Source organism: Meriones unguiculatus (genome assembly GCF_030254825.1).
Source record: "Meriones unguiculatus strain TT.TT164.6M chromosome 13 unlocalized genomic scaffold, Bangor_MerUng_6.1 Chr13_unordered_Scaffold_28, whole genome shotgun sequence".
Lineage (NCBI taxonomy): Eukaryota > Metazoa > Chordata > Mammalia > Rodentia > Muridae > Meriones > Meriones unguiculatus.
The window spans coordinates 6,182,424-6,195,359 of NW_026843644.1; the positions used below are offsets into that span (position 1 = coordinate 6,182,424).

At 36.9% G+C, this 12,936-nt stretch overlaps 1 protein-coding gene across 1 annotated transcript in view; it reads left to right on the plus strand.

Annotated features, from left to right (window-relative positions):
- Window positions 1-12,443, plus strand: part of LOC132650722 (zinc finger protein OZF-like) — a gene marked incomplete at its 3' end in the record, with an annotated part of 126,935 nt that extends 114,492 nt beyond the window's left edge. Inside the window, 2 exon segments of the mRNA XM_060376060.1 lie at window positions 12,021-12,073; window positions 12,076-12,443. Coding sequence (XP_060232043.1) covers window positions 12,021-12,073; window positions 12,076-12,443 — 421 coding nt within the window.
- Between the last annotated feature and the right edge of the window lie 493 nt (window positions 12,444-12,936).

Below are 12,936 nucleotides of genomic sequence, written 5' to 3' on the forward strand. Positions count from 1 at the left end.
ATCTCCAGAACCTAGTTATTCAAGAGCAAGCAGCCCTGGATACCCCAGCATAAAGACTATTTCACGCCAATCTCCCTTATGAACATTGATGAAAAAATACTCAACAAAATACTTTGCAAACCCAATACAAAAACACATCAAATGTATCATCCACTACAACCAAGTAGGCTTCAGGCCAGGTATGCAGGGGTGGTTCAAGATGCAAAAATCTGTCGATATGATCCACCATATTAACAAACTGAAAGAAAAATAAACACATGATAATCTCCTTAGATGCTGAAAAAGCATTTGAAAAAATCCAGCATCCATTTATGTTTAAAGTATTGGAGAGATCAGGGATACAGGGCATATACCTAAACATAGTAAAGGCGATATACAGCAAACATATAGCCAACATCAAACTGAATGGAGAGAAACTGAAAGCAATCCCACTGAATTCAGGGACAAGGCAAGGCTGCCCCCTCTCTCCATATCTCTTCAACATAGTTCTCGAAGTCTTTGCTAGAGTAATAAGACAGTTGAAGGAGATCAAGGGGATACAAATGGGAAAAGAAGAAGTCAAAGTATCACTATTTGTAGATGATATGATAGTATACCTGAGTGACCCCCAAAATTCTACCAGGGAACCCCTAAAGTGGCCAAATACTTTCAGCAATGTGGCTGGATACAAAATCAACTAAAAAAATAAGTAGCCCTTCTGTACACAAAAGACAAAAGTGCTGAGAAAGAAATTAGGTAAACAACACACTTCACAATAGTCAAAAAGGACATAAAGTACCTTGGTGTGACCCTAACCAAGCAAGTCAAAGACTTGTATGAAAAAATTTCAAGTCTCTAAAGAAAGAAATAGAAGAAGATATCAGAAGATGGAAAGATCTCTCATGCTCATGGCTTGGCAGGATAAACAAAGTAAAAATGGTCCTCTTACCAAATGCAATCTACAGATTTAATGTAATTCCCATCAAATTACCAACACAAATCTTCACAGACCTTTAAAGAAAAATTTCCAACTTCATATGGAATAACAAGAAACCCAGAATTGCTAAAACAATCTTCCATAATAAAAGATCTTCTGGCAGTATCTCCATCCCTGATCTCAAGCTGCACTATAGAGCAACAGTAATAAGAACTGCATGGTACTTGCATAGACATCAACTAGTGGATCTATGGAATCGGATAGAAGTCCCAGAAATACACCCACACACTATGGACTCCTGATTTTTGACAAAGATGCCAATACCATACAATGGAAAAAAGATATCATTTTCAACAAAAGGTGCTGGTCTAACTGGATGTCTACATGTAGGAAAATGCAAATAGATCCATATTTATCACTCTGCACAAAACTAAAGTTCAGGTGGATCAAAGACCTCAGTATAAAACCAGACATACTAACCCTGTGAGAAGAAAAAGTGAGGAAGAGCCTTGAACTCATTGGAACAAGGGACACCTTCCTGAACAGAACTTCAACAGTACAGGCTCTAAGAGCAACAATCAATAAATGGGACCTCATGAAACAGAAAAACTTTTATAAGTCAAAGGAAACTGTTGTCAAAATAAAATGACTGCCTGCAGATTGGGAAAGGATTTTCACCAACCCTATATCTGACAGAAGGTTAGTATCCAGTGTTTATAAAGATTTCAAGAAGTTAAACAGCAACAAATCAAGTAACACAAATTAAAAAAAAAGGGGGGGGTACAGAGCTAAACAGAGAATTCTCAATAGAGGAATATAGAATGGCAGAGAAACACTTAAAGAAATGTTCAAAATTCTTAGTCATCAGGGAAATGCAAACCAAAACCACCCTGAGATTTCACCTTACACCCATCAAAATGACTAAGACAAATAACTCAAGTGACAACTCATGATGGATAGGATTTGGAGAAAAGGGAACCCTCCTTCATTGCTGGTGAGAATGTAAACTTATACAACCACTTTACAAATCAACCTGGCACTTTCTCAGACAATTAGGAATAGCGTGTCCTCAAGATCCAGCTATACCACTCCTAAGCATATATCCAAAAGGCCCTCAAGTATACAACAAGGATATCTGCTCAACTATGTTTGTAATAGCTTTTTTGTAATAGCCAGAAGCTGGAAACAGCACAGATGGCCCTCAGTTGAAGAATGAATACAGAAATTGTGGTATATCTATATGATGGAATATTACTCAGCAATAAAGAAACAAGGAAAACATGAAATTTGCAGGTTAATGGTGGGAAGTGGAAAAGATCATCCTGAGTGAGGTATCCCAGAAGCAGAAAGACTCACAGAGTATATACTCACTCATAAGTAGATATAGGATATAAAATATAGGATAAAAATACTAAAATCTGTACACCTAAGGAAGTTAATCAGGAAGGAGTATGCTGGCTAAGATGCTCAAACCCCATGCAGAAAGGCAAAGAGGATGGACATCAGATGAGGGAGAGAACAGGGACAGGACAGGAGCCTACCACAGAGGGCCTTTGAAAGGCACTACCCTGCAGGGTCTCGAGGCAGATTCTGAGACTCATAGCCAAACTTTGGGCAAAGTGCAGGGAATCTTATGGACGAAGTAGGAGATAGTAAGACCTGGAGAGGATAGGAGCTCCACAAGGACAGATACAGTTCCAAAAATTCTGGACACAGTGGTCTTTTTGAAACTGGTGCTCCAGCCAAGGACCACTCATGGAGATGGCCTGAAATCCCTGCACAGAGGTAGACTATGGCAGTTCAGTATCCAAGTGGGCTTCATAGTAATGGGGACAGGGACTGTCTCTGACAGGAACTTATTGGTCTGCTCTTTGATCACCTCCCCCCGAGGGGGGAGCAGCCTTGCCATGCCACAGAAGAAGACAATGCAGCCACTCCTGATAAGAACTGATAGATTAGGATCAGAGTGAAAGGGAGGAGGACCTACCTTATCAGTGGACTAGGAGAGGGACAGGGGTGGGGTAGACCTAGGGTCAGATTGGGAGGGGAGGAAGGAGGAAAGTACAGGGGGATATAAATTGAATAAACTGTTATTAATAAAAATTAAATAAGAAAAAAGAAAATAGTAAAATGTTGAAAGATGTTTTTTTAAAAAAACTATGCTGTTACACATATGTTCAAACTTTGAAAATATTGACTGATATCAGTTATTGCTCCTAAATTAAAAAATAGTAAATAAATAAATAAAAAGAAATGAGGAAGGATACTTCATACTCATTGAAGGAAATTTCCACCAAGATGGCATCTGTATTCTGAGCATCAATGCCTTAAATACAAGGACACCCACATTTGTAAAAGAAATGTTAATAAAGCTTAAAGAATATATTAATCACCATTCATTAATAATGGGAGATGTCAATATGTCACTATCATCAAGGGACAGAGCAATGGAACAGAACTTAAACTGAGAGATAATGACACTAATGGATGTCATGAATCAAATGGACCTAATAGATATCTAGAGAATTTTTTAACCCAAACAGAAAAGAATATATCTTCTTTCAGCACCTCATGGACCCTTCTCCAATACTGACCATACAATAGGTCACAAACCAGGCCTCAAAAGATACAACAAGATTGAAATAATGTCTTGTATCCTATCAGACCATGATGGACTAAAGATAGACCTCAACAATAACAGAAATAATAAAAAGCCTACACACACGTGGGAACTGAACAACTCCCTACTCAATGAAATCTAGGTCAGGGGAGAAATAAAGAAAGAACTTCCTACAGTTCAATGAAAATGAATGCACATCATACCCAAACTCATGGGATGCAATGACAGCAGTCCTAAGAGGAGTTTTAATAGCATTAAAGGCCTTCATAAGCTATTGGAGACATCCCATACAAGCAACTTAATGGCACACCCGAAAGCCCTTAAAAAAAAAGAAGCAAACACACCCAACAGGAGTAGACCACTAGGAATAACCAAACTCAGGGCTGAAATCAATAAATTAGAAACAAAGAGAATAATTCAAAGAATCAACAAAACCAAGAGAAAATCAAATACATAGACAAACTCTTAGCCAAACTAAGTAAATGGCAGAATGACACTATCCAAATCAACAAAGTCTGACAGGAAGAGAGAGAGATAACAGACACTGAGAAAACCCAAAGAACCATTAGCTGTTATGTCAAAAGCCTATATGCCACAAAATCTAAAAATCTAAATGAAATATACAATTCTCTTGTTAGATTCCACTTACCAAAGTTGAATCAAAATCAGGTAAAGATATGAAATAGTCTTATACAGGCAAAAAAAAAATAGAAGCAGCCATTAAAATCTTTCCAACCTAAAAAAGCGAATGGCGAGATGATTTCAGAGCAGAATTATACAAGACCTTCAAGGAAGAGTGAAAACCGATATTCTTCAAATTATTCCACAAAATAGAGATGGACACGACATGACCAAACTCCTTTTGTAAGACCACAGTCACCTTGATAAATCCTCAAAGATCCCCAAAAAGAAAGAGAACTTCAGACCAATCTCTTATGAACAATGATGCAAAAATTCTCAATAAAACACTAACAAACCATATCCAAGAACATATCAAAGATATCACCCACCAATACCAAGAAGGCTTCATCCCAGGCATGCAGGGATAGTTCAATATAAGGCATATTAATTCATAATATAAACAAATTGGAAAAAAAACACAGGATCATTTCCTTAGATGCTGAAAAAGCATTTGACAATATCCAACAGTTATTCTTGTTTAAAGTCTTGGAGAGACTGGAGACAAAGGCACAGATCTACAAGTTGTAAAGAAAATATACAGCTATCCTATAGCTAACATCAAATTAAATGGAAAGATAGTTAAATCAATTCCACAGAACTCAGGGACAAGAAAAGGCTACACACTCTCTCCAAATCTCTTCAATACAGTACTCAAAGTCCTATCTAGGGCAATAAGACAACTAAAGGAGATCAAGGGGACACAAATTGATAAGGAATGGGTCAAATATCACTATTCACAGATGATATGACAGTATAAAAAATGACCCCAAAAATTCTACTGTAGGGAAGTCCTACAGTTGAAAAACACTTCAGCAAAATGGCTGGATATAAAGTTAACTCAAAAAAAAATCAGTAGCACGCCTGTATATAAAAGAGGGAGGGGCTTATGGGGAGATAAAAAATGAATAAAGTGTAATTAATAGAAGTTAAATAAAAAATTAAAAAAGACAAATGGACTGAGAAAGAATTAGGAATATAACACCCTTCACAATCACCAGGGAATAAAAAACATAATGTATCTTGTAATAACTGCCATCTTACCAAAAACAATCTACAGATTCAATGATATTCCCGTCAAAATATCAACACAGTTCCTTAAGGAACTTGAAAGAACAATTCTCCGCTTCATATGGAAAACTAAAAAAGCAAAAATAGCTAAAACAATCCTGTACAATAGCAGATCTTCAGAAGGTATCACCATCCCTGATCTCAAGCTCTACTATAAATCAATACTAATAAAAACTGCACAGTACTCTAATACAAACAGAATGGTGGATCAATGGAATTGAAGTGAAGACCTATAAATAAACCCACACACCTACAAACACTTGATTTTTGAAAAAGAAGCCAAAACCATTCACTGGAAAAAGTACAGCATCTTCAACAAATGGTGCTGATCTAACTGGAAGTCTACATGTGGAAAAATGAGAATAGATCCATATTTATCATCCTGCACTAAACTAAACTACAGTCCAAGTTGATCAAAGACCTCAACATAAAACCAGATACACTAAATCTGTTAGAAGAAGAAGTTGGAAAGACCCTTGATCTCATTGGCATAGAAGATAACTTCCTCAACAGAACAACAAGAGCACTGGCTCTAAGATCAAGAGTTAATGAATAGGATCTCATGAAACAAAAAACTTCTATGAAGCAAAGAACTCTGTCAACAGAACAAAATGACAGCTTACAGCCTGACAAAAGATCTTCATACAACAGAGAGGGCTAATAAATACAAAATATAAAGAGCTCATGAAATTAAACTCTAACAATCCAAATAATCCATTTTAAAACTGGGGTACAGAACTAAACAGAGAATTCTCCACAGAGGGATATCAAATGGTGGAAAACACTTAAATAAATGCTCAATATCTATAGTCATCATGGAAATGCAAATCAAAATGATTCTGCTTTCCATCTTAAACCCATCATGGCTAAGATAAAAACCTGAAGTAAGAATGTGGAGAAAGAGGGACACTCCTCCATTACTGGTGGGTGTGCAAACTTATACAACCACTTTAAAAATCAATCTGATGCTTTCTCAGAAAATTGGAAATAGTGTTACTTCAAGACCCAGCTCTACCATTCCTGGGCATATATCAAAAAGATGCTCGACCATTCAACAAAAATATTTGCTCAACTATGTTCATAGCACCTATATTCATAATAGCCAGAATCAGGAAACAACCTACATGTCTTTCAGCTGAACAAATGCTTTACAGAAATTATGGTACATTTACACAATGGAATGCTACTCAGGTATTTAAAAAAAAGGAAACCATGAAATTTTCAGGCAAGTGGACGGAACTAGAAATGATCATCCTAAGTGAGTTATTCCAAAACCAGAAAGACATGCATGGTAAGTGGATAATAGCCATAATACAGGATAAACATACTACAATCCACAGGCCTAAAGGAGCTAAATAAAAAGAGGACCCTATGGAGGATGGTCAATTGTTATTCAAAAGGGCAAATAGAATCAACATCAGAAGTGACTGAGGAGAGGGAACAGGATGAGAGCCTAACATACATGTCCTCTGAAAGGCTCTACCCAGCAGGGGATCGAAGCAGATACTAAGATTCACAGCCAAACTTTGGGTAGAGCACAGGGAATCATAGGAAAGCATGGGGGATAGAAAGACCCAGAGCTGGTAGGACCTCCATAAGACGAGCAACAAGGACAACAAATCTGGGCCCATGGGGACTTGCAGAGATTGATGGACCCACCAAAGACCATTCATGAAGAGGAACCAGACCCCTGCTCAGATGTAGCTGATAGGCAGCTCAGTCTCCATGTTCGATCCATAGTAAGGGGAGAAGGTGCTGGCTTTGACATGGACTCTGTTGTATGCTATTTGATCATTTCCCCTTGGTGGAGGGGGCATTGCTATGACACAGAGGAAGAGGATGCAGGCAGTCCTAGTGAGACTTGATAGGCTGGGTTCAGATGGTAGGAGAGGAGGGTTCCCTGTATCTGAGATATAGGAAGTGGGATAAGGAGGGAAGAAGAATGGAGGGTGAGACAAGGAAGAGTCAAGGGAGAAGATTAAAATTGGGATGTTAAGTGGATAAATTATTTTTTAATTTAATTAATTTATTTATTACAATGTGTTCACTTTGTATCCTTGCCATAGCTCCCTCCCTCATCTGCTCCCAGTCCCACCCACCCTCCTTCTTCTGCCCCTATGCCCTTTCTCTAGTCTCCTAATTGGGAAGGATCTCCTCCCCTTCTAGCTTATCAGGTCTCATCAAGGATGGCTGCATCATCTTCCTCTGTGGCATTGCAAAGCTGCATCACCAAGGTGGAGGTGATGAAAGACTCGAGTTTATGTCAGAGCATAAATAAAAAAAACAAATTTAAATTAAAAATAAATTAAATGTGAATAAAACAAACAAAATTAAAAAAAACAAATACAAAAGGTAAGAAGAGCGTCACACACCTACAATTCAAAGACTTAGAAAGCTCAGATAGTGTTAGTGTCATGAATAAATGCCATCCTAAGAAATTAAATATACTCCCTGCCAAATTTCAAATGGAAGATGTGGATGAAGATCAGCACAAAAACCTATGCTTACATATACAAAACCAAACAAAACAAAGTAAAATACCTAAAACCCTATATTCCAGGCTCAGCAGCCAATGATGATGATGCTGATACCAGGCATGTTGGCCTAAATTTAAGCCCAACACTAGATTGGAGTTAGAGCTGTAAGTTCCAAACCTGCCTGGTCTACATACAGGACAGGCAGGGCTACACAGAAACTTAATCTTCAATGTAAAAAAACAGAAACATCATTTTCTCTGGGAGCTTTTATGATTCAATCAAATAAGTTATGACCAAATTCACTAAAGGATTATTGTCATCCCTTGATGAAAATGTAGTCTAATTTCAAAGATCCTATAATTCTGAAATAGCTCATACACTGGTCAAATGTCTGAAGTCTCCTCTGACACACAAGAAAATCTCTTGGCTGCTACATCTTGTAACATCAGAAACAAGTTATATCATTCCAACATAGATGCACAGAATACCTTTTCCCATTCCAGGATAGAGCAATGTGTACATAGTTGGGGAAGACTGGACCAAGGAAAGAAGATCAGCAAGGAAAACAACAAATTCTGATGCTGTTTCAAAAGTCTTAGATGGTCCTATCCCTGCAACACCTCATACATCTCCAAGTTTGGTTACTTCCACTCCCTACAGGAAGCATTCTATGGGAGGTGTCTCATAACTTAGATATCTCAACACCTTGTAGTGTCAAGATGCAACTCAGGCTTCATCCTCACAACTTCATGCAATGAACTTTTACAGTATCTTTACTGGGGATCTGACTGTGTCAAACACAGACGGCTGGCACAGTGCTGAACTGAAGCTACAAAGAAAGAATATATTACCTTAAATTTTGCATCTTTCTTGTTTCTAGAACCAGCACAACATGGGTGAGCTTGTCAAGTTGGATTCTAAATTGGGATGGACCGTGCCATCCTTGGACCAGTTTTGGAGAACGTTTTATATGAAGTTCATTCCTGGCACTAGGAATCAATTTGCTTACTCCTTCCATTAACAGAAGAATTAGCAGTGGGGAGCATTACTGTATGGACACCATCTTAGGCTTCAAATCCAGAGCTAGGATCTTCTCTTTGATGGTGATAATCTCCTTGATAATTACTGTCTTTGTTTCAGAATGTGACTGCCATCTGAAACTACCTAGTCACACTTTTCTCAAGAAACCAAAGATTTTACATTTATTTCTGCTCCACTTGTCTCTTTCTTTCACTATGGTCTTGACTGTCTCACTAACAATAACCATTCAAGAGATTTAGTATTCCAAGTAAGAAATCCAGGCCATTATTTTTTTTTAATTCTGCCTTACTCAATTTCTCAGGGCATAGGCAGAATAAGTATGATTTTCAGCTAAAATATCACACAAATGACCTCTAGCCTAATTTTCCATGGAGTCTATTTTCCACTGAAATCCTATGGCCTGGACTTTCTCTGTCTGCATTACTCTCAACACTCTGATCTTCTAGGTCCTACCAGAATAGCTGATGAAGCTATTTATGCAGCTTCCTAATGCTTTTGCCGTCTTAAATCATGATGATTTCCACATTCCTTAAAAAGAGAACATTCCAAGATTCTGTGCCACAGCTAAATCACTCTTTGCATATGAGTTTTGTTCTAATTTGCTACTTTATTGTTGTGACTAAATCCCCTAACTAAAAGCACCTCAGGTCATGAATGGGTTTACATGTTTAGTTTGGTACTGTCAGATCACAGTTCATTATTTTGGGAGTTTAGCATAGAAAGTCAATCTTGAAGAAAATTAAGGCAAAAGCCATGGGCAAATGTTTCCTGGGTTGGTCTCTTACTTCATCACTGTCTTATGCTCAGGTAGTTATCTTATGCAGCCTAGGCCCACTTGCTTAGGGATATTCATCTCTCAGTGGAAGAGCCTTCCCACATCAATCATCTGTCAACACAATCTCTCGTAGATATAGCAACCACCTTCTCTGATGAGGGCATGTCCTTAATTGAGGCTCCCTCAGATAACTGTAGGCTTTGAAATGTTGACAACTGAAGCTAATAAGGACAAGGAGAGAACCATATATGTGAAAGTTTTAAAAACACTCCAACAACATGTTAATTCTATCAGTCATTTAGGTAGTAAAAATCGAGACATTGATGATTTCAACAACTTGAAAACACAGATATACCAAGAAATGAGGAGAGGCAAGCTTTTAATATCAAGAAGAGAAAAGTAAAGCTCTTTCATTAAATCAAGTTTCTTAATCAAGAAAACTAAAGGAATTATAGCATAATATAATAAATTTTCAGAAGGCAAAAATATGTAAAGGTCTATAACTTTCAAGAGAAACAATATAGTTAGATTATATCTAATCAAATCTCTCAATATACAAAGCACCCCTGTCAAAAACAAACACAAAGATAGGCCTATAAATATAACACAGTCCTATAAGCAAATATAATAGGCTTATAGTCAAAATCAAAATCAAAGAAATCACTGGGCATTACTCAACTTGTGCAATATGGTTATTTCTTTTGGCAACAATAAAAAAATGTATTGGAGGTGGAGGGATATTCCAATGGAAGAGATTCCATTAAAGCATACAAATGTTTCAATATTAGAAAAAAATGATTGTGACTACTAAAATTATCTCATACTCTTAAGATAAAGAAAAAGATATCTGTTAGAATCACTTGGAAACCATATTATTTTCTGACTGATGATGGGATATATGTATGCATTGGTGTAAGAAAATGTAAACTTCTAAGCCAAGTGGAAGAAAGCAGAATTTTAAGAAACAGTGAGTTTGTATTATACACTTAAACATCTTTTTTGCACTAATTGCTTTAACAACCAATATCATCTTCATGTAGTTTGTTTTAAGATCTTTTCTTGTGCTTTCAGCTATGTTTGTATATTCAGGATATGCTGTGGTATGTGGTATGGATAAATTCCATACAGAAATCCAGGCAGAACATAATCAAACAATTGGAGGAAACAAATAAATTCCTTAAATAAAGCCAAGAAACAACAAACATTTAAGGGATGTTAGGCTTTGCTGGATTAGGGTGAAGTCTGACATCTCTGGATAGCCACTTGTTTACACTTGATCTATGATGGTGAACTCTGTTTTCTCAGTGAAGCGCCTACAAATCTGCCTCCTGATCTGTATGACCCTGGGTCATGTAAAGAGCTCACATAGCCCTCAGGATAGATTATTAGGTAAACCCTTTCCTGAGAAGGAAACTGCTCCAACAAGCTTCTGGAAATTCCTAGAAATGCATCACCCTGCTAAGGATCTTAAACTTCAGCAGTGACTTTCAACTGCACTTGGAGATTTTCCCATCACATATAGGATAATTAAGTACTGCATTCTAATTCAGTCTGTTTAGTCTCATTCTATCTACCCAGATATTGTAAGAGGTATACACATTGAATAGGTGATCAGTATGTGTCCAAAACCTTCTAATAAGCAAATATTTCATAGTACAACCAGTGTTACTCATATTCATGCAGTAACATTTTAAATTTTAGTGAAAGGAGCAGCTTATGAGAGTCAAGAATATAGTTGTGGAGAAACCTTAATCCCTATATGACATGTCTATGATGAACAAAAAACAAACTGTGTTAATTCAATGTGGGAATCTTTTATTTTTCTTGTAATTTATATTGGTACATCATATGTCACAATGTTTATAAGACACATGACCGTAGAGATATTGAAAGAAGCAGTGTACCTGTGTTTCTCCAAGAACAATTAATTTTGTAGAAGTCGCCACTTTAAGTAGATTTTCTGAATGTGATACAAGGTAACAGTTAATAGGTTTTGCAACTTCACTGAGAATTCATCAGCAAAATCATACTGCTGAAAATACTTATGAGTACTAGAAATTTGGAACTTCTGCTTGTCCTGGCTCACTTTGTAAATGAAGTGTCATTCATACTGTACAAATTTTGTGAACGGGATTGCTTTGGTAAACCTCTGAATTCTTACAATACTCTTCATGTACATGAGAAAACCTCTTATAGAAAAATGATGCTATAAAAGTGAACCACATAAGAAATGCTCTTACCATCACGGGGAACTTCAAAAATACCATAATGAAGGGGAATATCATAAATGTAAATAAAGTGATAAAACTTTAAAATTTTATTCTTCTTTACCATTAGACTGAATTATAAAATTAATTCATATAGATAAATATATTTATTAGGGTAATGAAATGACTGTGGTAAATCTTTCACATGTGCCAATTATCTTTGCAGGCATGAAAGTAGTCATACTGGAGAGAAACCCTTTAAATGCACTCTATGTGGAAAAGCCTTCACTATACCACTGTTCTCATGTGGCATAAAAGAACACACACAGGAGAGAAGTCTTATAAATGTAATCAATGTGGTAAAGCCTTTGCAAAAAATAGTTATCTCACGTGGCACAAAAGAACACATACTGGAGAGAAACTTTATGAATGTAACCAGTGTGGTAAAGCCTTTGCAGAAAACAGTGATCTCCTATGGCATAAAAGAACACACACTGGAGAGAAACCTTATGATTGTAACCAGTGTGGTAAAGCCTTTGCAGAAAACAGTACTCTCTTAAGCCATAAAAGAACACACACTGGAGAGAAACCTTATGAATGTAACCAGTGTGGTAAAGCCTTTGCAGAAAACAGTAATCTCATACGGCATAAAAGAACACACACTGGAAAGAAACCTCATGAATATACCCAATGTGATAAAGCCTTTGCACAGCAGAATAGTCTCCGAAAACATGAAAAAACACAGTGGAGAGAAGCCTTGTGAGGGTAATTAGTGTGATAAAGCCTTTGCATTTAACAATCATCTCCTAAGACAACAACACATTCTGGAGGAAAACCACACAAATATACCTATGTGGCAAAGCCTTTGCACATAACATCTCCTAATACATAAAAGAACACATACTGCAAAGAAGCTGTCTGTCTGTAACCAATGTGAATAAAACTTTTGGACTTCAGAATCATCTTCACACTCATGAAAGAAATCCTAATGGACAGAAAGCCTGTGAGTGCTTTAAACATGGTGAAACCATTCACATTTGTATAATCTTCATCATCATGAAATGATTCATACTGGAGAGAAAACTTATGAATGTTTTAAAATGGTGAGGCCTTGCACAAATCTAGAGTCATCATCATCATAAAAGTATCCT